Genomic DNA, 27,378 nt, shown 5'->3' on the forward strand with positions numbered 1-27,378 from the left:
AAAAAAGATTTGTTTATTATGTATACATAGTTCTGCCTGCATGCATACCTCCAGCCCAGAAGAGGGCACCAGATCTCATTGCAGGTGGTTATGAGCAACCATGTGGGTGCTGGGAATTGAACTTAGGACCTCTGGAAGAGCAGACAGTGCTCTGAACCTCTGAGCCATCTCTCCAGCCTGAGGCTTCCTATTTTTTTAAGAGCCAAGAACTAACCAACCAACTTGTTCTCAGTACTCATTCTTACACACATTCTTTACCACCCTGCCCCCTCTCACCTCATCCTTTTCCCTCACTACCCAGCTTTCATGGTATGAGGCAGCCCTACTCAGTGGATAGTCCAGACTGGCCTTAAACTAAGGTTGTCCTGTCTGGTGAGTGTTCTACCACATATGAACTACACAGACTAACACACCTTTTTGAGACTTGGTAGCAATTGCTACCATCTCTGAAATGCCCAGTGATACTTTCATAGGAATGTTACTGATTGGCAGGAGACTGATCTGGCAGTCTATGACAACTGCTTAAGACCACTTAATCCAGCCAGCATGGTGGCGCATGCCTTTAATCCAGTACTTGGGATTACAGGTGGATCTCTGAATTTGAGGTCAGCCTGGTCTACAGAGTGAGTTGCAGGACAGTCAGATCTACAGAGAAATCCTGTCTCAAAAATAACCACCAACAAAACAACTAAATTTACCCATCTTTTTGTGGTAGTCCTCGTATTTCTTTGCAGTTGGCTACTCATTTAGAATTCTTACCAGACACTTTTAAAATCTGAATTGCATGAGAGTACTGGAGATTATGTAGGTTTATGGTGAACTGAAGCCAGGGAAAACTATTCTCACCTCCCCATTTTGATATCATTTTGCCTTGGTGCAGATTCTAGAAACTTAGGTTGTAATCAGTGAGCCTCCTAGTACATATGTCACAGCCTGTCCTTTACTATCTGCTGGTAACATGTAGCCTGGAACCCATGCAGTTGGACTGTTAAGTATCTAAGAGATTCTTTGGTATTAAGGCTAGAACCAGACTTGGGTATTGGGTTGGTGAATAGGGAGCTGCCATAGAAAGAATTTGGAGAATTCAGAAGTGTACTAGGAACTTGTTCTCACTCTGAAACTTGTCCTGGTCCCTGATTTTCTCAGCTAGACATTTTCTGTTTCATAAACTATTAAGGATTATATGAGAATATGAAGGTTCCTCTCTGTCCATGTATTTAAATTTCAGTGAGACTGAATGTATTCTAAAATGGATCTTTATTTTCTTTTTTTGATTTTGTTTGGGATAGGGTCTCACTATGTATCCCTGGCTGACTCAGAACTCACTATGTAGACTAGGTTGCCTCTTCCTCTTTTTTTTTTTTAAGATTTATTTGTTGCCAGGCGGTGGTGGCACACGCCTATAATCCCAGCACTTGGGAGGCAGAGGCAGGCGGATTTCTGAGTTCAAGGCCAGCCTGGTCTACAGAGTGAGTTCCAGGACAGCCAGGGCTACACAGAGAAACCCTGTCTCAGAAAAACAAAAACAAAACAAAACAAAAAAAATTATTTGTTTTATGTAGATGAATACACTCTAGCTGTCTTCAGACATACCAGAAGAGGGCATCGGATCCCATTACAGATGGTTGTGAGTCACCATGTGGTTGCTGGGAATTGAACTCAGGACCTCTGGAAGAGCAGCCAGTGCTTTTAACGACTCCAGCCTGCCTCTTCCTCTTGAGTGCTCCTCTTGAATGCTGTGATTAATGGCGTGTGCCACCACACCCAAGCAGGTGTGGTTTTTTTGGGGTGGGGGTGGAGACAAGGTTTTTCAGTGTAGCCCTGGCTGTCCTGGAACTCTTGTAGACTAGGCTGGCCTCAAACTCAGAAATCCACCTGCCCCTGCCTCCCAAGTGCTGGGATTAAAGGCATGTGCCACCACTGCCTGGCTCCAAGCAGATCTTTATCAATGTTAGATCTGAAGTAGTACTGGTATTGGGATTATCCCTCACTAGTATTTCCTGTTAATGTTTTAAATCTTCCTAATGTTTATACAATAAATTGTAGCTTATAACTAGATTTTGTCTTTTGTCTGAGCTGCCTGTTCTATCCCTATCTTATTGTAAAAGCAGTCACTCACTGTAAAATAAAAGGGTCTCCATGTCTAACTTTGGACTAAACAAGACCCAAGTATGTATTGTGTTTCTACTTTTCTGATTATGTGTATATTTGTGTGTTTGTTGTGTGCACATGAGTGCAGGTGCCCATGGAAGCCAGAGCATTGCATCCTTCCTGAGCTAGTAAGTCATCTTATGTGGATACCAGGATTCAAACTCAGGTCCTCTGCTCTGTAAGAGCAGTCTGTGCTTTTAACTACTGAATCATCTTTCTACCCCCTTAACCCCCATTGCTACTTTTCTAAGTTTAAGATCAGCATGGTTTTTCAAAGCCCCAAAACAATTTTAAATAGGAAGACTGAAGACACCTGAGAATTACTTAATCCTTATTAATTCTACATCTTTCTTAAAGTGGCCAACTCAGCCTCTTGTGAAATAGTAATTTAGGGAAATGAGTATCCAGGTAAGCTCAGGCCTATATTCCTAGCTTCTTGGAAGGCTGAGGCAAGAGGATGATCAAGTGAGCTCCATGTCAACCTGGGCAATTTAGTGAGACCTTGTCCTAGAAATGAAAAGAGGGAGGCAGTGGTGCTTTCAAACAAGGCTCCAGCTACCAAAGCCCAAACCCAGAATTAGGACAGAGAGCACTTACATCATGAATCAAGCCATCAGTTTTGCTGTCCTGCTGGCAGTTTTTGGTGGTATTCTGAGGGAAGAAATGTGCCTGGTGATAAAGAGTCTTTGTCTGATTTAGTATATGTTCAGTCTGACCCTGGAAAAAAAGATGCATGTTCTTATTTGCACTGTGGAGTTGCCCAAGCACACATACCACTTTCAGACCAGCCTCACCAACAAGCACATCAAGGTCTTCTCAGCCAGTTTTACCAACAAGGATGAGGGCATCTCTACGTGCAAACTTCACCTCTAGCCAGTCTCCTGTGGTCTTTAGTCAGAATACCTCTGTGCTCAGAGACAGCTACATTGCTCAGATATAAGGATTTAAACCTTATGGCTCAGACTACCTGGTGGTAGCAGCTGTTACATTCATTCTCCCAGATTTCATTTCTCTGCTCGTTCACTCCCTTTATTCCCTCATGCTTTGGAGAGAAACATACCCTGTTCCTCATTATGTACTTCTGTGCCATAAACACTCCACTCACCCTACCACTTTGTTCCCTGTACACCATTTGCTGGTCTCGTAATCTTCATTCCAGAGTTGCTTCTATTAAAAATGGCAGTCAATACAACTCAATAGTAGAACACTTACCTAGTATGTGCAATGCTCTAGGTTTGACCTCTAGTACTACAAAAACAACCCCTAAATTAAAGCTTATATTAAAAATTTGGTAGCACAGTGCACGTTAATAGTTGTATGAGAGGATAGGTATTTGTGAGACAGTGAAAAAAGTTATGTAGTTAGAAACTTTCACAGTGGCTCATAAGTCTAGTTAATGCTAAATATTGAACTGTCTTGAATTTGTTATTTTTAAACTACCATTTAAAGGAAATGCAAGTCACTTAGGAATGCTTTACTAGTATCCATTAGAATAAATCTTATACCATTGACCAAGAAGATTATTACAATAGACAAAGACTACAGAATTAAAGTAGGTACTGGTACTAATAATGTATTCCCTATCAAATTGTTGACAAGAATAAGATAAATTATCTGGTCATAATCTTCTAGTTAAATTCTATAATCCTGATATTTATTTGTACAAAGCCTAGTTTTATTTTTGTATAACTTGGCTGCTTAAGGCTATATTTCTCCACCCCACTCGACTCCCTCTAAAGCTCCAGGTTGGGGCTCATTACATGGGCATTATTTGTCCTTCCTTTAAGGTTGTGATATTGAATAATTCCTAATAAGGAAGGGGCTCTCTAGAGCATAAAGAACTCATTAGTGGTCCATAAAATGGTCTGAACGTTTCAATGGTTAGTCATAATTCCTCAAAGAAAGACCTCTTGGTAGTGTCAGCAATGGGATAAATGAAGAAACACATTACCACCCTGACGGATTTGAGGTCATTTGAGGCCCCGACCATTGGAATCAAAATCAATTTAGATTGAACTGTGAACACCTGTAGAGTATAGTATAGGCAAGTTGTAAGTTACTTTCTGTTACCCAGGCCTTAATAGCTCAGTTAATGGAAGTGAAGGAGGACAAGCCTGCAGGAATGGTCTTACCCTAATTGAGAAGGCCTGAGAAGGTACACATTCAGGTTAGATTAGTCTACCTCCTGGGAGAGGAGAAGATTGCCGTGAAGGGATGTCCTTGTGAAAATGAGTCATACTTCAGAGATTTATGTAGGCAAGAATAAAGCATTCTAACTTTTAAATATTGTCCTTAGAAGATGAGTTAGTACAAATAGTATTTGTCTTGCTCCTGAAGCAGACTAATGCTTCAGTTGAGTATCCTGCAAACTCAGGGTTGACTTTCCAGGGACATTGTTTAGAAGCAGTCACGTAGTGATGGCCCACTTCTGTAGAGCATACCATGTGGGAAAAATGCTTCAGCATCACGGATGGGTCAGAATGCGAGGTATGGAGTCAGGACAAAGGGATTCTCAATTGCAGCTATGCAGAGGAAGTCATATAATATAATAGAATGTTTTGATCCCAAGTTTCTAGGTTAGCAAAACCCAGTTCTGTATTGTCCACTATGGTAGCTGTTTGCCATATCAGGGCAGAAAATATACCCCAAATATAACTATCTTGATCAGTAGTCCTGAGGAGGAAAGGACACAGGCATGGATTATCCTTTAGAACCATAGAGTAGGTTTTCTTGAGGTATCTTTAGATGACCAGCTGAGATGAGAGACCTTTCCTTGGGGTTGTAGTTTGTCAGTGATTTGGGGGGTTGGGAGTCTCCAGGGCCATGACACCTCCAGGCTGCACAGTTGTGATCCCTAAGTACACAAGGGCATCTTCAGTGGTGGCAGAGCTCAAGTGCAGCAGCTGTACCTGCTGCTTTCTACTGTGGTAAAAAGATTTATACTGAATAGTATGTCATGTCAGAGCATGTGAGGCTAGCTGTAAGAACTCCATCTGTGCCTGGGCACCTGGCTTTCACTGGCATGGAGCTGCTCATAGTTCCTGCTCAGAATTTGGCTAGTGTAGCCTACCAGGCTGGCTCATAGCAGCTGGTAACTGGTACAACAGATGCCCAGGAACAGCTACAGTGTTGCAAAGACATCAACATGAAAGGTAGTGCTGCCTCCCTCCCCAGCCCTACCTTCTTCTGTAAACGGAATTCTGAGGGCTTTTCTTTGCCCGTTTTGCTCCCAATTAACAACAGGGCATTTGTATGCCCACTGTACTCTGTTTTAGCTCCTGAGTAAATGACATGGATAACTAATAAAGTTATTAACAAACTGCAGGCACGATGCTGGCCATATACTCATCTATTCTAACCCTCTATGGCTGCCTACTTCCCAGCCACAGCCACGGGCTTCTTTACCTGCAATCTGAGTCTTCTTATCCTGGCTCAGGCTCTTTTTCCATGTGTGTGTCCTCTTGGCAATTCCCTGCTGATCTGCTTGCTTCCAGCCAGTCCTCCTGTCCTTCCCCAGGTCTCGCTTCTCTTCTCTTCTTTCATCTTCTCTCTCCCCCTCTCTTTTTGCTTGGGGCCCCCTGACTCTGACCAGAAGTCCTGCCCCTATTCTCTTCTGCCAAGCTATAGGCTGACTCAGCTTTTATTAACCAATCAGAGGTGATAGAAAAGGATTTTTACAGATCTTTGAGGCCGGAGATGCTCCAAATATCATGACAATGCCAACCTCCAGACTGCCCTGCTGATCCATCAGCATCAGAATACACAGTGCACAAAAACATCCTCCAACAACCTTCGATTTTATTGAATTTAAAATAGTCACATGTTCCCAGCACTTGGGAGGCAGAGGCAGGTGGATTTCTGAGTTTGAGGCCAGCCTGGTCTATGGTGTGAGTTCTAGGACAGCCAGGGCTACACAGAGAAACCTGTCTCAAAAAAAACAAAACAAAAAAGTCACATGTGATTGATTGCTTTCTTATTAGACAGCACAACTTTAAACTGTAGATACAACCCAAGAGATTAAGGTTTATATTTTGCTTGAAATAGATGTTTGGGGCTCTTGAAACTTCTCCAGAAATCTGAAGACCAGTGTAGATAGTATGTTACAAGTTTGGTTGAGTTTTCCACATTTGTTTACATTAAAAATTGCACAACTGTGAGTTAATTAACATCTGAGCATAAATTTCTAAAGTGGAAAATAGTGACAGGTTAAATTACAGAGCCTTTTAGACATTGCTAGAGTAATAGTAATTGATTAAATTTCTGCTATTCATTTCACTTCTAAGCATTTCCTACTCTATTCTCCAAAAAACTGATAATGTTCAAAGCTAAACCTAGAGGAAACTGGTTCTATTTCTACTCTCTACATAATTTACTCAAGTTGTCATGATCTTAAATACCTACTGTCCACTGTTTGATTGATGCCACAGATTGAGTTAAATGTGAAACAGAACTAGGTGAAGGGAAGCCTGAGTGACACCCCCAGGACATCATGGGATTAGTTAAATACCCATCAGACTGTGGTTCTGTTTGTGATGGTTCTTAAGTAGATTGATACTAGGCTTTTTTTTTGTTGTTGTTAAAGATTTACTTATTTCATGTATGTGAGTATACTGTAACTGTCTTCAGACACACCAGAAGAGGGCATGGGATCCACATTACAGATGGTTGTGAGCCACCATGTGGTTGCTGGGATTTGAACTCATGACTTTTGGAAGAGCAGTCAGTGCTCTTAACGGCTGAGCCAACTCTCCAGCCCCCGATACTGGACTTTTTTAATGTTTTATCTGCATTTATGTCTGTGAGAGTGTCAAAAGCCCTGGAACTGGTGTTACAGACAGGTATGAGCTGCCATGTGGATGCTAGAAACTGAACTGGGGTGGGAGTGTATTGGGGAGTGGTGGTGGCAGTGGTTCCCAGGTGCTCTTACTTAACTGCGGAATCATCTCTTCAGCTTTAGCCCCATCTCCTTTTTGAAAGACAGGGTCTTGCCATGTAGCTCTAACTGTCATGGAACTCACTATGTAGACCAGCCTCCCCAGGAAATAACAGCCCTGCCTGCCTTTGCTGGTATTAAAGTCTTGCACCACCACCCCTGGATTATTTTATTTTATAGTACTGGGGATTGAACCTCCAGGGCTTTATCCACATTTGCTACACAAGTGCTCTGCTGCTGAACCACATCCACAGCCCATGATTTGCTTTAGTGTGAATTCTTACAACTTTTTTCCTCTCCTTTGCAATTTCAGAATTCTTAATTAGCCAGGAACTCCTTGTGTCTTCTGACTAATAAATTATGTTCTAGAATTTCAAAAACATTCTCAATGAGAATTATTGTAAAATAACTGCTTTTGTATAGATTTATTATTAATTAGCCACCATTAAAATGGACCTACACACTGAGAGTAAACTAACACTTTTATTAAAGAATGAATTCAGACAGTTGGAAAGAGGGAGTGGAATTTTTTTCACTGTTCTTTTTACTTCTAATGACAATAAGCTTTCAGGCTTGTTAATTCCTGGGGAGATTCACACATTCCTAGTACAGAGGCACACTTGGATGTTGGACTTTATCACTAGAGACTACTTCATTATCTGTCCTAAACAAAAACAATCTTTTAAAGCATTAGAAAGTACAAATGCATAGTATTAAGTATAATGTTGATTTTTGGGTAAACTCCAGCTTTGGGGATGTGGTTCTATGGGACCAAGAAGCAAAGTTTCAGTAAGCTTTAAAATCATGAGGTTTTCTTTTAAAAAAATTAAGTTAATTAGTCCATTCTGTCAGATAGTTTATTGTTTATTATGTTATTTTGTGGTTCTGGAAAGCATACCTAAGGCCTTGTACATGGGAGGCAAATACTGTACCACTGAGCCAGTGGTCCTCAGCCTTTCTAATGTGGCTCTTTAATACAGTTCCTCATGTTGTGGAGACCCCAATCATAAAATTATTTTCATTGGTACTTCATAATTGTAATTTTGCTTCTTCAAATTTGTAATTTATTATAAGATAAATATCTCATATCTAACCCCTGTAAAAGGATTGTCCAATCTCCAAAGGATTCATGACCCACAGATTAAGAGCCACTGCTGAAGCCCTTGTTTTTATTTTATGATGAATTTTTTTGGAGAAAAGTTCTTGCTATGTAGCCCCAGCTAGCCTGGAATACATTATGTAGATGAAGCTAGCCTCCATCTCACAGAGATCCCCATGTTTTGAGGATTAAAGGCATGTGCCACCAAGCACAGTGTACTTTTTTTTTTTGGGGACAAGGTTTTGTTAAATATCACAGGCTGGCCTCCAATGCCCAGTCCACTTACCTTTGCCTCCTGAGATTTCACGTAAGGGCCATCACAAGTGGTTCCAATATCCATTTTGTGAACTGGTTGTATATTTGTATGTCAGAGAGAAATAGAGATTTTCTTTGACAAAAGTTGTACTGTGTGTGTATCTTCTTGGGGAAAGCATCTTTGGATAGTATAACTCCTTCCTCTTATACTGTTTACACCTGTGAATACTATATTTGAAGGAGGGAGGTCATATAGCTGTTATATAGCTGTTATAATAAAATCTCAAAGACTATCAGGAAAAGTTGGTGTAAATAGTCTGGCTCCAAACATGGCTCAGAGCTCTCTTCTTTGTACCAGAAAGTTCTTTCTGCCTTTGTTTTTATGGAAGCTAAGGACTCTTGCTCGTGCCTTGAGTTATTTGATTACTTTAAAATCTTTGAAAATTGTGAAACAGTTTTACAATCATTAATATTTGTTGATTTTTTTTTATTTTTTATTTTATTTTATTTTATTTTTTTTGTGGGTCCCTCCTCCACAAGATGGAGTTGGTTTGCTAGGCAAATGCAATAACATTGAGCCTGGGTCACACCCCCAGCCCATGTTTCCTCTTAGAAAGGGTAAATGTTTGTGTTTGGATTGCATTTAAAGAGGAATAGACTTTTCTACTTTGTTAGGTGGCCACCTACTAAATAATGCAAACACCACTGCATGAAGGAGTTAGCGGCAGAAACGAGACCCCCACCTCAAGGTAGAAGAAAACTGTTCTCTCATTTTCTAAAGACTCTCAAGCTTATAGGGGTGATTCTCCTACCTATGTCACTGGTATTACAGGTGCCTGCCACCTCATCTGGCATTTTATATGGGTTCTCAGGTTGTAAGCTAACTATTATGACATGCCGAGCCATCTTCCTGGACCAGTGTTGGTGCTGAGACAGGATTTCTCTTTGTATCCCTGGTTGTGCTGGAACTCACTCAGTAGGTGAGGCTGGCCTCAAACTCAGATCTGCCTGCCTCTGGCTTCCCAGTGCAGTTACACCTTGATTCTGTGTTTCCTTCTTTTTTTTTTTTTTCTCTTTATTTTATGTGTATGAGTACACTGTAGCTGTACAGATGGCTGTGAGCTATCATGTGTGTGGCTTCTGTTGATCTCAGGATCTCTGCTGGCCCGCTCACTCCAGCCCTGCTCTCTCCGGCGTAATTTACTGTAGCTGTCTTCAGACTCACCAGAAGAGGGCGTCCGATCTCATTACAGGTGGTTGTGAGCCACCATGTGGTTGCTGGGATCCGAACTCAGGACCTTTGGAAGAGCAGTCAGTGCTCTTACCCGTTGAGCCATCTCGCCAGCCCCGGTGCTTCCTTCTTAAGAAAAAGTTAAATGGTTTCCATCCAAGACCATACACTAAATGGCAACAAGAATTTGATCTTTTTAGCTGTAGAGCAAATCTCTTTTATCCAGCCTCTTTTGCAGCTCTGCGTTAGTGTTTAATTATGATTGTTCATATTCTGTCTCATCGTTCTTTTGAAGGGGTAGTTCTAACTTTCACTCAGGGAACCTTTGGTTTTAAACAGCATTCCTTCAGCTTCTCAGTAGCTAAAGGTACTACGGGTATTCTGTCTTATCCATCTTATTATTCCATGGTTTTGTAAAATGTTTTGTGGGTTTGGCTTTCTTTTCATATAATATGTATGCAAGTATGTATAATTATAATTTATAATTTTATAATTTTGTAATAATTTAATTTCTTATGGAAAAGGAAGCCCTATTTGGCCAGGTGAGGCTAAAAGGGACAAATCTCCAGGTCCATTGTTATTCTTGAGTAGGTCAGTTTTGAGAGCATTTCTTTTCCTTTTTTTAAATATGTATTTACTTATGTATATGAGCACTCTATTTACGTGTATGCCTGCATGACAGGAGAGCATCAGACAGAAGAGGGCATCATATCCCACTGTAGATGGTTGTGAGCCACTATAAAAGAAACACTTGGGGACCAAATAACTTTAGAGAGATAAACATAAATAACTAATGAATCAATTCCTGGTGCTAAGTTTTGAACATAGGTTCTGAATCATATCTTAAACTTTATTTTTTAACATGCTCCTGATGAGAATCAACTTCATCATTTCCTCTCTGCCAAGTACATTTTACTTAATTTTGATCAGTTATCAGAGGATGAAATTTTCAGTAATGATAATAGTGGCTAGCTGCTGTTGTTCACAACCCCTCCCACTCTGCTTCCTGCCCCTGACCCCGCCTACCCTTTCCACACCCTCCAACTCCCCACACACCCCACAAACACAAGACAGGGTTTCTCTATGTAGCCCTGGCTGTCCTGGAGCCCCCTCTGTAGACTGGACAGGCCTAGAACTAAGAGATCTGCCTTCCTCTGATTCCTGAGGGCTAGGATTTTTTTTTTTTTTTTAAAGATTTATTTATTATTATAAATGAGTACACTGTAGCTGTCTTCAGACACACCAGAAGGGGGCGTCAGATTTCATTACGGGTGGTTGTGAGTCACCATGTGGTTGCTGGGGTTTGAACTCATGACCTTCCAAAGAGCAGTTGGTGCTCTTACCGGCTGAGCCATCTCACTAGCCCAAGGGCTAGGATTAAAGGCATGCATCACCACTGCACAGGTTGTTGCTTATTTCTGGCTGTAGGTAGACCACCTGCCAGAGTGCTTGATTTTTAAATTCCTAGTAAAATTACCCCAAACTACTTTTTTCACCTGAGTTCAATCCCTGAGACCCAGCTGGTAGAAGGAGAAATAATTTACAAACGTAAAATTAGTAAATGTAGAAAAATAACAGTAGCAAGACATTTAAACAATTAATAGCATTAATACAGTTATTCTTTGAAGGTTGGTAATATAGGAAACTCTGTTATAGTTCTTCAGAATAGTCTTAATTCCCTCATTGTTTTTCTTAATCCTTTGTTGTGTGCTTAGTGTTAAGTTTGGCTTCTGATTGCTTCCCTTTATTTGTCACTTGTTCCACATGCTTTTCCTCTTGGCATTGTTGTGGTCCATTCTTCCGGCTTCTAGACTCTAGAGTCTAGAGATACCTTGGAGGTATGTCTTCAGGGTAAATACCTAGGTGTAGCACTGGTAGGTCAGAGGAGGGATTGAGCACGTGAGTTACTTGATTAGACATTGTGGAATTCTCCTGCCTTAAGAATTATACTTTCTAACTAGGTATTTTAAAAAATATAAAACAAAATGCATTTTTAGTAAAGAATAACTGTTACCTTTGGTGAAATGTATATATTTCCTTTTCTTTAAAATGGCCACATGTTAAGAGTCTGCATGTTGCTGCCTCCTGTTTTAATGTCCATTTCTCTTGTGTGTCTTGTGTAATAGCTATTTAGGTTCATATATTCATTTATATGATTGGATTATAAAGGACAGAGTCCTTGTGTGATCAGTCTTTAATAAGGTGCTTTGGACTTGAGAAATATAATGGTTGTAAATTAAATAGCCCTTACAGTATAGTCCTGCATATGCTAATACAAGGATGCCTTTTCTCATGCATATTAACTATTGAATCCCATGTAATGCTAACTAGAAATTGCTCCTACAGTGAGAAAAAGATGGAGGATCTTCATCACTTGGTAGTTTGTTATCTGCTTTATTTTTAAATGTGTGTATGTCTGTGCCCTTGGAATCCAGAGATGGAGTGATAGGTACTTGTGAGCTCACCCAACATTAAGTGCTGGGAACTAAACTCAGGACCTGGAAATTACTTTATTTAAAAGCCCTTTTAACTTTATGGAGGAATACTTTAGGTAATAATAACAAAAATATGTTGATTTCTGGTGTTTTCTAATTATTCATTTATTTATGGGTGTTTCGTGAGTAATTTTATTTAAATGACACCAGAAAAATTTGTTACATATTTCTGTCTTCAAAGACTTTTTTATCTTTCATTTACCTTTTTATTTGCATTGGTGTTCTGCCTGCATGTATGCCTGTGTGGCAGTGTTAGATCTTGGAGTTACAGTTATAAGCTTCCATGTGGGTGCTGGGATTTGAAACCAGGTCCTCTGGAAGAACAGTCAGTACACTTAGCCACTACTGAGCCATCTCTCTAGCCCCTATCTAGAATTTTCAAATGTTAAGAATTGAAACAAGAGCAGTGGTGGTGCTCCCCATTAATCCCAGCACTTGGGAGGCAGAGGCAGGTGGATCTACAGAGTGTAGACAGCCAGGGCTACACAGAGAAACCCTGTCTCCCAAAAAAAAAAAAAAAAAGAATTGAAACATTTATTGTATTGTTGTTTGTATGTGTGTGTTTGTGTGTGAAATTGTACATGGGCTCAAGCAGAATGTCTAAGAGCCATAGGATATTCAGTGAATAAGATTTTATGACGACATAGTACACAGTGGTCGGCACATTCATCAGTCAAGTTTTTTGCAGTTCTTTTTGCATTTGATAGATACTTGGGAGTGTCACAATATTTGTTTTTACAAATATTTTAACAATATCTATTTTGGACAAATTCCAGGAGGCATACTTAATCTTTAAAGCCACTAATATATTCTCTATAGAAAGTATTTTCAATTTTCATGATAGAGTTCTGTGTGCTTTTATAGGGTTTTCCTTCTACTTACTGCCTCTTCCTTTGTACTATCTAGGTCAGGTATCCTGCTACTGCCTTATCCTTGGCTTCAGTTAGACAAATAAAGGCTTACTATTTGTGTACAGCTTTCTGTTTCACTAGGGCCTCTGGTTCTTCCAGCTATAGAATCTTAAGACGATCCTTTACCCTTCCCTCTTCCTCTCTACCCTTTTTTACAATGAGTTCTTAAAACTGGGTTCAGCTTTTTTTTCTTGAATTTTTTCCCATTGTTCTTAGTCTTTTTGCTATCACTGTCTTCTGGGTTTTTTTTTCCCCCTGAAGTATGATTTTTGTTCTTTTTCAGATTGAAGTAGCTGTTGTCCTAGAGTAGAACACTCTGGCCCAGGCTTAACTTTATTAAAATTATTTATCTTTTGGCACTTACTGTGGTGGCTAAGGTCTGTTATCCCAGTACTTAGGCGGTGAAGTCAGGGGGATCTTGAGTTCTATAGACAGCTTAACAAGCTCTTATTTCAAAAACCCAAGGGCTGAGAATATTCAGTAAGAAACCAGTTTCTAGTATAGAACGTTTTTTTATTTTTTTTTTTTTGTCTCCCCAATACAGATTCTCTCTTGAATTATGCTTATTTTCTTTTATGTAATAACAAAAAAAAATAATGAATTGGGAAAGGGAAAGCTTAGAGATCATATCCATTATATAAATGTAAAAAAGTTTCAAGGATACACTTGTGTAACAGTAGTTTGATTTCCTGTGTACCCATCATAACTTTAATAACTGGCAACTTTTTGCTAGTGTTGTTTTATCTATATAATTCTTGATTCCAACTCTAATTTACTCAAATACTTTTTTAAGAACTTACCTTTAGAGGTTTTATTGTTTGATTTTTTTTTTCTTTCTTTCTTTCTTTTTTTTTTTTTCTTTTTTCTTCTTCTAAGACAGGGGTTCTCTGTATAGCCCCAGGTACCTTGGAACTCAGTTTGTAGACCAGGCAGGCCTCAAACTCAGAGATCTACCTGCTTCTGCCCTGAGTGCTGGGCCTAAAGGTGTGTGCCACCACTGCTGAGGTAAAGGTTTTAATCTATCAGTTTACCTACTAGTATACAGGGAACCTATACAGTTAAGTTAGATTATTAAGTTTTTTAAATGTTAAATGATTGTTTAACAACTTTCTTTGTGGGCAATGCTACTTGTATAGTGATTTAAATCTACTGTATCATTTTTCCTCAGGTATCCAAGTTTGCCATGTAGAACTCAACTGTATAGATTTATAGAATTCAACAGACATTCATATCTCTTATTACACTTACATTAATTTGTATGTAGAGGTTGGTGGGCATACAGGGTTATGTTCTGGTCAGAAGACAACGCATGGAAGTCATTTCTCTGCTGTGTAGATTCCTCGGGATTGCACATAATTGTGAGGTTTGGCATCAGGCACTTCCAGCTGGTGCTACCTTGCCAGCCATAGAGATTTTAATTAAGAACTTTGTCTTTTTTGGTTTTTTAATTTAAAATCTCTCACAGCATTTGTGGCACAGTTTGAGAATATACTAAATGGGTAATGACTTTTGAGTTCATATTATTAGCCTAGATCTTGTGTCCATGGAATTATTTACCAGCAGCCCTAATTTTCTCCCTGGGTAGTTAAATTTTACATTTATAGATATCATTTGTTTTCAAAGGCTTGGGACATGGTTTTTAATTCTATTTTGAAAATTTATACATTTCAGGAAGATAATATATGTGAAATCCAATAGGAACTACTCTGAATTTGTATTTCAGTTAGTTACTATTATTTTAAAGTTTAGTGCTTTTTAGTGACTTTTAGATGTTTGTATTTGACAGAAATAAATTTGTTTATTTAGACAGGATCTCTCTATAACCCTGGCTGTCCTGGAACTCTCTGTTTAGACCAGGCTGGCCTTGAATTCGAGATCTGTCTGCCTTTGTCTCCTGAGTGTTGGAATTAAAGGTGTCTACTATCAGGTGTGGGTTCAAATGTTAAAGTTTGCTAATCTTTTTGGTTTTTTGAGACAGGGTCTCTCTGTATAACCCTGGCTGTCCTGGAACTCACTCAGTAGATCAGACTGGCCTTGGAAATCTACCTGCCTCTGCCTCCCAAGTGCTGGGATTAAAGGTGTGCACTGCCATTGCCTGACTCTGATTTCTAACACAAACAAAACAACACATGCTTTATTTGAGGTTGTAGTCCTGATGCATGTGTTGTCATTTTTATGACATGAGGTAAAGGCCGTCAGCTTTATCCTGATTGACTCTACATGTTAAGACTTTAGACTGGAGACTTAGAAGTCAAAGGGCTCTTCTGTATACTGCATGGAAGATTTGAGTTCAGTCTTCCAATACTATATGCTTTATTATTCTCATCTCTATGGGATGGAAATTTCTTAAAACCAGGGGCTTGATCTTGCAAGTATTAATATTTCTCTTTCCTTGGGATCTGGTCTGGAATAGAGATTCAAATTATGCCAAGTATCACTTCGGTTGCTGCAGATCAGCAATACCTAATTTATACATAATCTTATTTCTGTAAAACATGCTACTTCAAATTTAGTTGATAATAAAAGTGTCACATATACGTTATAGTCCCAAGTTCTTAGGAGGCTATTTGGATGTAAGAATCCATTTTTTAAAAAAAAGTCTTTCATAAAAATCGCATGTCACCCAGAGTTGTTGTCATCTGAAGGCTAAATTGGGCAGTGGAGTATTCACTTCCAAGATAATTTCTTCCTAAGTCTGTTAGCAGGAAGTATCAGTTCCTCGCCACACGTTTCTTGAGTGTGCCGCTCATGTGGTAGCTGATTTTTCACTAGAACAAGGAGAGAGCAAATGGGAAGTTCCAGTGCCTTTATGAGCTAATGCTGGGTGCTGTACTGACATTTACTTGTAGACGTGCAAGAGAAGGTGCATGTGTATTTGCAGGTCAACATTAGATGTCTTCATTAGGCTCTCTCTGCCTTATTTTTTAAAGATTTATTTTATTACTTGTTCATGTGTATGCATGGGTATAGATGCCCTTGGAGGCCAGAAGAGGGTGTTAGATCTCCAGAGGCTGGAATTACAGGAGGTTATGAGCTGCCCCTAACATGAATGCTATGAATTGAGCTTCTGTTATCTATCTAAAAGAGCAGCAAGTACTCCTAACTACTGAAACTTTTCTTCAGCCTCTTTTCACTTTTTTTTTTTTTTTTTTTGAGATAGAATCTCTTACTGAACTGGGAGTTCCAGAGATCTGTCTCTGTCTCCCCAGAGCTGGGAGCTGGGATATAGGTGCACAGCAATAAACCAGAATCAGAGATACATAGAGCACTGTGTTTCCCTCCTGCATTCTTAAAAAGGCACCACAGTAAATGAGAATAGGAAGGGAATCAGAGGGAGTGGGGTTAAGTGTGAGTAATGGAGGGGATATTACCAAAGTACTTATATGTTGTATATTAAATGTTTTAATAAGGCCTAGGATGTAGCTCTGTGGCAGTTTCCCTGGAACTAGCAAAAAGTCAGGGAGAGACAATATAATATGGGAACCCACTATTTAATGAAGTTAATATATATCAGAACAAAGAATCTTGGACTTTTCCTCTTAAGAGAACTGGGTGGGGGTTGAGGATGGAGCAGATCAACTGATGTTTTGGTAAACAAAGCTCAAATCAAGAGAAAAATTGATTAAATTTTTACTAAATTTTAAAAGTTATACTCTTTGAAAAACACCTTTAAGATTTATTTATTTATTTATTTATTTATTTAAGACTGGTCATAGTGGCTGACAGAGATAACAGGAACACTGGCTGTTCTTCTAGAGAATGGGGTTTTGACTTCCCACATGGAGGCTCACGACCATATATAGCTCCAGTTCTAGAGAATTTGATGTCCTTTTCTGGCTTCCAGGCATGCATACACATGGTACACAGACATCCATACAAGCAAAATACCCATATACATAAATGAAAAAAAATTTTTTTTTTTTTTTTTTGGAAAAAAGTCTGTTAGTTCACTTTTATAATTCCTAACACTTGGGTGTCTGAAGTTTCAGGGTATCTATCCAAAATAGCAAGCCATTGACTAAAAGAAAATATTCATAGTATTATATGTGGCCAAAAAGTTACAACCCAGAAATATATAAAGAACTTATAAATGCAGGAGGATTTCTGTGAGTTCAAGGACAGCCTGGTCTACACAGAGAAACCCTGTCCTGAAAAACCAGGGGGTAGGGGAAAGAACTTGTACAACTCAGTAATACAACATACACACAAACAAAAAAATACCGTAGGGAGAAATTGCAATAGATTCTTAAAGGATGTGAATTGTCAATAAGCACAAATAGTTCTCATTAAATATCATTTAATCAGGGGGCTGGTGAGATGGCTCAGCAGGTAAGAATGCTTTTCCCAAGGTCTTGAGTTCAAATCCCAGCAACCACATGGTGGCTCAGAACCACCCGTAATGAGATCTGATGCCCTCTTCTGGTGTGTCTTAAGACAGCTACAGTGTACTTATTTATAATGATAAATAAATTTAAAAAATATCATTTAATCAGTAGAAAATCAGGAATTAAATCCACAATGATGGCTGGCTCAGTGGTTAAGAGCACTTGCTCTTGTAGAGGACCTCGATTTTGGCTCCCAGCACTCCTAGTGGCTTATCTACAACTCCAGTTCCAGAGGATCCAGTACTCTTATGGGCTCCACAGGGACCCAGCACACAGAAACACAGGGCATTTGCATACATGCAATCAAAATACTAATGTATAAAATTTTTAAAAAATTCTTAAAAAAAAAGCACAGCAGGCTAGTATATATAATATATATATATTATATATTAGTCACTATTGCTGTAAAGAGACATTACTACCAAAGCAACTCTTATAAAAGAAAGCATTTAACTGGGGGCTTGCTTACAGTTTCAGTAGAGGTTTAGTCCTTTGACATCATGTTTAGAGCATGGCAGCAGGAGGCAGGCATGGTGCTGCAAAAGTAGCTGAGAACTACATCCTGATTCCAGTCCACTGTCCAAGAGGCCTGTGGGCCTGGTTTTGGCTTTTGAAACCTCAAAGCCCACTCCCAGTGTCATACTTTCTCTAATAAGGCTACAACTCCTAACTTTCAAACAGTGCCACTGTCTGATGACTAAGCATTCATATATGATACTATGGGGGGTCATTTTTGCTCAAATACCATAATATACTTTTTAGAGTAGCAAAAATTAAGACAGTAAAGGCTGTTAGCTAGGCATTTTAATATACTCAGGAGGAGGAGGTAGGTGAGGCTCTCAGTTTGAGGCCAGCCTGATGTGCATAGAGGATTCCATGCCTGCCAGAGCTGCATAGCAAGAGTTTGCCTTAAAGAAAGACAAACAAAAAAAACCCAAAGACTGGTAATTCTAGATGTTGCTAATGATCTGTAGTAGCTTGGAACTGGTAAAAATTATTCATGGAAATATATGACATTATGCCACTTAGGAATATGTAGTTGAGCAGTTTCCTATAAAGTTAAAAGTGCATTTTTTATATGACCTAGCAGTTTTACTTCATTTAGAAGCAAAGGTCTATCACATGTGAGTCGTAAATTACAGTACTTCCATGTAATGGATTTCACTCAGCAGGAAGTGAAGCCAGGGAGGCAGCTCAGTGGCACAGAGCTTGCTTATTATTTATAAGTCACTAGATTGGAGGCAATGGTTGTTTTTGTGAAGTCTTCCTACCAGTAGGATATGTTTTTATGGCCACTTGGCCATTGACTTCTGTTTCTAAAGATGTTTGTTAAGGTAGGCAAATGATAACTTATGATTCCTTGTGACTGACTTGACTCTTATAATTGCAGATTCTCACAAACACAAAGATAAACACAAAGATCGAGAACACCGGCATAAGGAGCACAAGAAGGATAAGGAAAAGGACCGGGAAAAGTCTAAGCATAGCAACAGGTAAGGATTGACCAACAGGGTTCCTCACTCAACAGGGAGTTGGTATCCTTGGTTTCCATGGATAGGTATCAGCTTGAGGTGAGTAGCAAAGTAAGAGACTATATCTGCTGTAGTTACTGAAGAGAATGCTCTGAGAATTCAGGTCTCACTTAGGAAGTTATTGTTTAGATCTAGATCTAAACAATCTAGATCTACAGAGCAAGCACAATGAGTTTTCTTTAATATGCATTTTATAATTAAAGTATAGATCTATTTTGAAACCTCAAAGTCCACTCCCAGTGTCATACTTTCTCTAATAAGGCTACAACTCCTAACTTTCAAACAGTGCCACTGTCTGATGACTAAGCATTCATATATGATACTATGGGGGGTCATTCTTGCTCAAATACCATAATAAACTTTTTAGAGTAGCAAAAATTAAGACAGTAAAGGCTGTTAGCCAGGCATTTTAATATACTCAGGAGGAGGAGGTAGGTGAGGCTCTCAGTTTGAGGCCAGCCTGATGTGCATAGAGGATTCCATGCCTGCCAGAGCTGCATAGCAAGAGTTTGCCTTAAAGAAAGACAAACAAAAAAAACCCCAAAGACAGGTAATTCTAGATGTTGCTAATGATCTTTAGTAGCTTGGAACTGGTAAAAATTATTCATGGAAATATATGACATTATACTTAACAAGCTGCTGAATCAAATGTGCAGAGCTTACCCTGATTTGATGCCACTGCTTCTTAGAGTTTTAAAGCTATATTTATATTTTAAACTTTGTATTTTAAAACTGCTTCATTAGTGTACTGGCTGGTTTTGTGTGTCAACTTGACACAGGCTGGAGTTATCACAGAGAAGGGAGTTTCAGTTGGGGAAGTGCCTCCATGAGACCCAGCTGAGGGGCATTTTCTCAATTAGTGATCAAAGGGGTAGGGCCCCTTGTGGGTGGTGCCATCCCTGGGCTGGAGGTCTTGGGTTCTGTAAGAGAGCAGGCTGAGCAAGCCAGGGGAAGCAAGCCAGCAAGGAGCATCTCTCCATGGCCTCTGCGTCAGCTCCTGCTTCTTGACCTGCTTGAGTTCTAGTCCTGACTTCCTTTGGTGATCAACATCAGTGTGGAAGTAAGCTAAATAAACCCTTTCCTCCCCAACTTGCTTCTTGGTCATGATGTTTGTGCAGGAATAGAAACCCTGACTAAGACAATTAGTTTGTCTTATTTTCAGCAGGCAAGTTAAAGAGAAAATTTGTATCCTTTTGTAATAATTGTATTGTTTTGTTCTATGGTTTTTTTAAGACCAGGTTTCTTTGTATATCCTTGGCTATCCTGGAATTAGCTCTGTAGATCTGGTGCCTCTGCCTTTTGAGTGCTAGGATTAAAGGTGTGTGCCACCACCACCCAGCCAGTAATAAGTTTTTTATGAGTCATTAAAATAATTTAATTTTCTCTTAGGACATTTCTTCTCAAATTATGTACCCCTCCTGTTTTTCCTATCACATAGTCATTTGTTACAACTTAGTTTCCATTCTTTTTTGTTTTCAAGACAGTCTTTGTATAGCCGTGGCTATCCTGGAATTCACTCTGTAGACCAGGCTGGCCTCGAACTCAGAAATCCACCTGCCTATGCCTCCCAAGTGCTAGACTTAAAGGCGTGCTCCACCACTGTCCAGCTCCATTTTATTCTTAATATTAATCTCAGCACTTGAATCAGGTTTTGCTTTTGTGTACTCTGTCTTCCTCAATTTATATTTGTCTAAAATAGACTTGAGAGCAAAGAACACTGCTAACACTAAAGAAACTCATTCATGATAATGCAAAGGACATTAAATATGTTTCTATATAATATTATCAGAATCTCAAAATATGCACACACAGAAACTATTAGAATTGTGAAGAGAATTCATAATTGTAGCTAATGATTTTATTCTTTTGTTTTCAATAATTGTTATTAGTACATGTAAAAAATCTCCAAAGCTAAGGAAGGGTTAAATAACAGCAAATAGTAGCTGAGAGCATGGTTTGCTAACACCTGTAACCTTAGCATTCTGAGTCTGAGCCAGGTGGATAACCAGAAGATTGAGGTCAGATCTAGGCAAGAAACTAACTTACACAAACAAAAATAAAAAATAATAAAGTGCAGTTTTGTACAACTTGACTTAATTGACATTTACAGAATGGTGACACCGAAATCTTAGAACTGTGTTCAAGTGGGTGCTGAGATAAATCATGTTCTTAGCTAGCCCCTCTTAAAATCACCCCTTTTACTTCTCCATGCTTCCTCATTTTTGAGGGTGTGGGGGGGGCACCTTTTCATTTCCTTCTAATGTGCATAGTGCTCCTCTAGCATGCTTTGGTTACCTTCCTCTGCTGTATTTCCTTTGTCATTTGCCTTTACCTTACACTGTTTATTGAGCATTGTAAACTTCTTTTACATTTCTTAAATACATGTTTCTGATACCACTAGGCCTTAAAATATGCTGTGGCTATTTGTAGAATACTCATACTCTCCACTCTCTATTCCCCTTCTCCTATTAGAGATTGAACCTAGGGCCTTAAATGCTAGACAAAATAATACCAATGAGCTATATATCCCTGACCTTTCTTTAGATCGATAGAGAGATTGGGTCTTACCAAGTTGCCCAGGCTTGTTCTTGGTTCTTGTTCTGATTTTCCTGCTTCAGCTTCCCTAGCACTTCTATACCTGGACTTTCTTATTGCTTTCTTAATATTCTTATAGTAATATCTTTCTAACTATGTCATATTACTAATTTTTCCATTATATTATGTTCTGTGGTCCCCTAAATATATTCTTTTCATAGTGATTACCAGGTTTGGCTATTAGGAGCTGCTATGAACATTGATATATGAACATACATTTGAAGTCCTGTTTTCAATTCTTTCTGGTGGAGTTATTGGATCGCGTCAAACAGTCATTGTTTTCTTTTTCCTTTTGAAGTACTGGGGATTGAACTGAGGTCATTGAGCATGCTAGGCAAACATTCTACAATTGAGCTACATCTGTAACCTTTAATCAGTTTTATCCTGCTTGTTATGATGGTCTAGCTTATGTATAATGCAATAGAAAAACAAATAGGTTTGGGTTTGTTTTTTTTTTTCCCCCTTACCATGAAGGAACTTTATCATCAGTAGTGATGAGAGACGTGTTTTTACAGGTCTTATCAAGACATGGTGATTTTAATGTTATTAGGAATTTACTTAGAAAATATTTAAAAGAAAGGTTAATATTTAAAACAGGCTTTTCCAAAATGACTTCATGTTCTCTGACATATATGACCAGCCGTAATTTATATTTATAATGAGCCAGAGGGACAGCTCTGTCATTATAAATAAGCAAAAGTCTAACCAAGGACTTACGGACTAATTTCTTATCCTGTTTTACTAAAATCTTTTCTTAAAAATAAAGCTGATGTTTTATTGTAATTTTTTATTAAAAGTCTACAGTAATTTAATAACCTCTGTCTTGGGAGTCCTGGCCTGTCCACTAATGTGTTCTATGATTTTCACTAGGTCACCTAAAACCTTTTTCTCCAGTGCTTCACAGGAGGGCCAAGGAAGTGAGTAAATGTAAAGATCTCTGTGAAGTGATCTACAAATGTGAAAAAAATATTTTGTTTATCTACCATAATTACAGTTTTGAGTGAGTAAGCACACACAGATTTAGGCAGCTTTTTGTTTTGCTTTGCTTTTTGACAGTGTCTAAAAATGTTTTAAAATACCAGCTTATGTCACTTCCATTCTCTTTGGATTCCAAGTCTCTCAAACTTGTCACTGAAAGCATTAATCACATCAAATACTAACTTTAGGAAAACTTCATCTCCGACTGTCTACTATTTTGGCCTCTGACATTGCATGGTTACACTAATCAAATGAAATTTATTACTTATATAATTTATTTTTTATTAGGTTTATATTATGGGTGTTTTGTGTGTATGTGTACTTTCATATACGTGTGTGTACCACATGTATACCTGTAACCTCAAAGATCAGAAAAGAACATCCAATACCCTGGAATTGGAAGTCATATGGATGATTGTGAACCACTATGTGGATGCTAGGAACTGAACCCAGGTCCTCTGCAAGAGCAACAAGTACTCTTTTTTTTTTTTTGAGACAGGGTTTCTCTGTGTAGCTCTGGCTGTCCTGGAACTCACTCTGTAGACCAGGCTGGCCTCAAACTCAGAAATCTGCCTGCCTCTGCCTTGCAAGTGCTGGGATTAAAGGCGTGCACCACCACTGCCTGGACACTGCCTGCAACAAGTACTCTTAACAGCTTTGCCTTCTACATAGTCCTCAGTTTTTGTTAGCATATCAAAAACTTTTGATAGGTATGATAATATGTTGGTGACTTGCATGAATTTGGCGTAAGTTATAGTCATTTGGAAAGAGGGAACCTCAATTGGGAAATTGGAAAACTGTGTCCCTAAGGTCGGCCTATAGGAAAGAGGTGGTAGTGGGTTGCTCTAGATTAATGATTAATGTTAGAAGGCTCAACCTGCTATGGCTGCGGCTGTGGCTGTGGTTGTATAAGAAGGCTGGCTGGGCGACGCATGCATGCAGGGTAAGCCAGTAAGCAGCATTCCTTCATGGCTTCTGCCTTGGCTTCCTTCATTGTGGACGTTTACGCCAAATAAACCATTTCCTCCACAAGTTCCTTTTGATCAGTGTTTTATCAGAACAACAGAAAGTAAACTAGGTCAGAGTAGTATTTTACAGGTCAGATTTTTTAAAAAAATAAAAGGATAGGGTTTTTTTGTTGTTGTTGTTTTGTTTTCTAGTTCTCAAGGCATTACTGGGCTTATAGTGTGACCAGGTGGCTCTCTTAATCATTCTTAATCAGATTTTCTTTAATTTTAGGTGTAATATTGAAAGGCAGTGTAAAACAAAAGGTCAAGTTCTGTCATTCACAAGCTGTATCCTAATCTAAGCATACATTTTTTTGCCTCCTTTTCATTTTTGGTTGACTTCATACCAAGTAATTTAGATAATGATGGTGAGGATGACAATTACAACAAAACCTAATAAAAGATCATGTAGATAAATTGCAGCTGTCAGTTTTTGTAGTGGAATCTAACTTAGTAGTTAATAATTGATGTTGGAATCTAACTCAGTAGTTAATAATTGATAAATCTGATATGGAGCTATGGCATTTTTGGTTATTTCTAGCCTTATAGTTGAGTACTATCATTGTTTTTAAGATTTCATGGTGGAGGCAACCTTTTTTTGTTTGTTTTTGCAGATGTCGGGCATCAAACTTGTTGATGCCAGCTGCTTTTTTTTTTAAAAGATCTGTTTATTCATTTATGAGTACACTGTTGTTGTCGTCTTCAGACACACAAGAAAAAGGAGGGGATCAGATCCCATTAGAGATAGTTGTGAGCTGGGAATTGAACTCAAGACCTCTGGAAGAACAGTTCAGTGCTCTTAATTGCTGAGCCATCTCTCTCCAGCCCCAACCTTTTTTTTTTTTTTTTTTTAAGGATAGGGTTTCTCTATGTAGCTCTGGCTATTCTAAAACTAGTTCTATAGGCCACACAGACCTCCAACTCAGATATCTTCCTGTTTCTGCCCCTCAAGTGCTGGGATTGAAGGCATGTACCACCATACCCAGCTCATGGAGACAACATATGAAGCTAGCTACTGAAAATAGTTAATGATCACAAAGGGATGAAAGGTAATGGCTAAAAATTAGGTATCTTGTGGGCACAATGGCACTTGGCTTAGGAGGTAATGGCAGGAAGGTGACCAAGTTCCAAGCCAAACTGAGCTATAACTGTCTCCAATATAATTAAAGGAAATTCCAGATGGTAAGGCATGAAAAGAGTTAAGGGATGTAGCCCTGTGGTACCACCTAGAATATACAAGCCCCAAGTTTTATTCCCAATATCACAAGGAACAAAACATAAACAAGGCATGTTACTGTTGTAGCTTGTGTTTTGTTTCAGAAGGGATCCAATTAAGTAGATACTTTAGTTGCAAAGGGTAGGACAGAAATGAGGTCAAAAATGTTGCGTTGAGATGAATTACTTACTGAAAACTGTTTAAAGAAATTGCTTTAATTTAAAGAAGAACTTGATTTTAAAGGGAGAAAGAGCCTACCGGAAACAGTTTAGAAAGGCGAATTTATAATACAGAAATGATTCTTGTTTTGGATAATTGGACACCCTTTATAATAAGATAGGTAGCCACAAAAGGCTAAGTTGTAAACCAGAATGCAATAGATAAAGAACTTAGATGGAGAAGGAAAAGAAGTTTAGAATGTGCATTGGTTTGGGCATCTTTGGGAACATCCTTTTATCTTCTCCAACCTGCAAACAAAGGAGTAATCTATTTTATGTGAATTTTCTATAATTGCACACAGTATTTCTTCCTTAGCACAAGTTGTAATGATTTTCTTCAGACAGCAAGTCCAAACTAACCTAATGGAAAATTCCTAGTGATAAACACTTCATAAGTTTTGTTTATTTGTTTTGAGATGGTTATACAGACTGACTTTAATTAAGATCTTATATATATGTACAGATATAAGTTTCAAATTTTATGACTTTCTGAGCACCCTCAGGAAATACAACCCTGGGACTCGATTCTTCTCTCTGTCTAGTATATTCACAATACATATATTCTCATCCTGCTTGTTAGTCATAATTGAAAGTTGTATTCAATTTGCCTTTATTTAATGCCTTCAAAGTGTGAGTGTGGTCATGTAGCCATTGAGATATGCCAAAGCAAGTAGTAAAGTGTTTCTTGTAGTGGAAAGCAAAAGTTCTCAAAAGAGAGGGCGAATGATTGTGTTGAGAGCTACAGAAAATGATGACTGTTGATATTAATCCCTTATACCTAATTTATAGACCAAATTTTATAGTATATATGCTTGTATAAGGAACACCAGCCCCCACCCCCACCCCCATCCCGCCCTTGTATATAGAGTTGGGTACTACCTGGTGTCAGGAATTCACTACATCCAAGGTGCGCAACTGTCCTTGTCATTTTGCTTAGTAGCCTAATGATGATAGACATTCAGCAGCTGCTATGCTTTAGAACCTTTTGAAAACTAGCTGCTGTACTGTTTTCTGGGAGACAACTTAAAGTTACCTGGAATTCCTTGATTTAGAGCATTTAAGCTTTATTTTGCTGCCTGCTTTCCTTCTGTGTCTTTGAAGCCTACTCATTGTTTTATAGGAGTATCTAAGATGCCATTATCTGTCACCTTCAGTGTCTGCTGCTTTGCATAGTTGGCAGATAGTAGTGGCTAAGTCATCTTCTCAGAAGATGAGCAGATTTTTTTTCAATCTAATAGTGTTTGGGTTTTGTTTGCTTTGTTTGGGAAGTAATAGAATGGTTAATTTCATGACAGGAGACAAACTGCCTGAGTTGAAATCCTCATTCTTTCTCATTAAACGATTCTCCCTGGACAAGTTCCTTAAGCATTCTGTCCTTTAATTTCCAGATGCGCAAAGTTTAGATACCAGTACTCATTTCAGGGTTTTGTTGTAACAAGATGTGTATAAATATTAGGTGGTAATATCTTTGCTATTTGCTAAATACTCTAATTGCCCATAAAATAAGATTTAGATTTTGATGGCTTCCCATAGCCATCATCTAGCCTTCCAGAATATCAGACTCTGGGTTTTACAGGAGTACTACTACCCCCCACTTTTTTTCCTAAAGATTAATTACTTTTCTAGTACAAAAGAGAAATGCTTTACCTTCCCGTTTACTGCCATCCCTCGCTGTCCTTTCTCTTGCCTTCCTTCTGTTTATCTAAGGTCTTTAAAGAAACCCTGGCCAATTTTCTCTTTAGTTTGTTTAGCTTCTCTGAGAGTCATAGACCAGAGGACTCATAATTGTCACCTTAGAAATAGCACAGCTATTTTCTCCCATCATCATCTTCATCATTAGTTTCTCCCCCTCCTCCTCCTCCTCTTCATCTAGCTCTTCTTCCTCTTCTTTCCTTCTCCTCCTCCTCCTCCTCCTCCTCCTCCTCATTGTCGTTGTCATGGTCTTCATGATCATCATCATTGAAATTCAGTTGTTTGAAGCGTAAGACAAGCATGCACATTATATGAAAAGAAGGCTTTAATTCTTTTCTCTTCATTATCTTTCTTAAAAATTATTCTTAGAAGAGACAGGCGGATTTCTGAGTTCGAGGCTAGCCTGGTCTACAGAGTGGGTTCTAGGACAGCCAGGGCTACACAGAGAAACCCTGTCTCAAAAAAAAAAAAAAAAAAAAAAAAATTAGAGAATTTGTGTTTTAGAAGACATCATCATCTACCACCCTCTTTCTTTCTGCCCTCTCTTCTGTAATGACTCTGAGATGTTAAAGGAGGGGATGCAGTCTGTGTGTGTGTGTGTATGTTTTCCATTTAGGGCTATGCATACTATCTGTTTACTTTCTTTAACATGGCTTTGTTTATTCAGCTGGTGTGGTACA

General features: G+C 38.7%; 1 protein-coding gene across 1 annotated transcript in view; it reads left to right on the forward strand.

Moving 5' to 3' along the window:
- Positions 1-27,378, forward strand: part of Top1 (DNA topoisomerase I) — an 84,946-nt gene that overhangs the window by 7,243 nt on the left and 50,325 nt on the right. Inside the window, exon 3 of the mRNA XM_031372613.1 lies at positions 18,851-18,953. Coding sequence (XP_031228473.1) covers positions 18,851-18,953 — 103 coding nt within the window. The remainder of the gene's footprint in view (positions 1-18,850; positions 18,954-27,378) is intronic.

Source organism: Mastomys coucha, unplaced genomic scaffold (genome assembly GCF_008632895.1).
Source record: "Mastomys coucha isolate ucsf_1 unplaced genomic scaffold, UCSF_Mcou_1 pScaffold15, whole genome shotgun sequence".
Taxonomy (NCBI): Eukaryota; Metazoa; Chordata; class Mammalia; order Rodentia; family Muridae; genus Mastomys; species Mastomys coucha.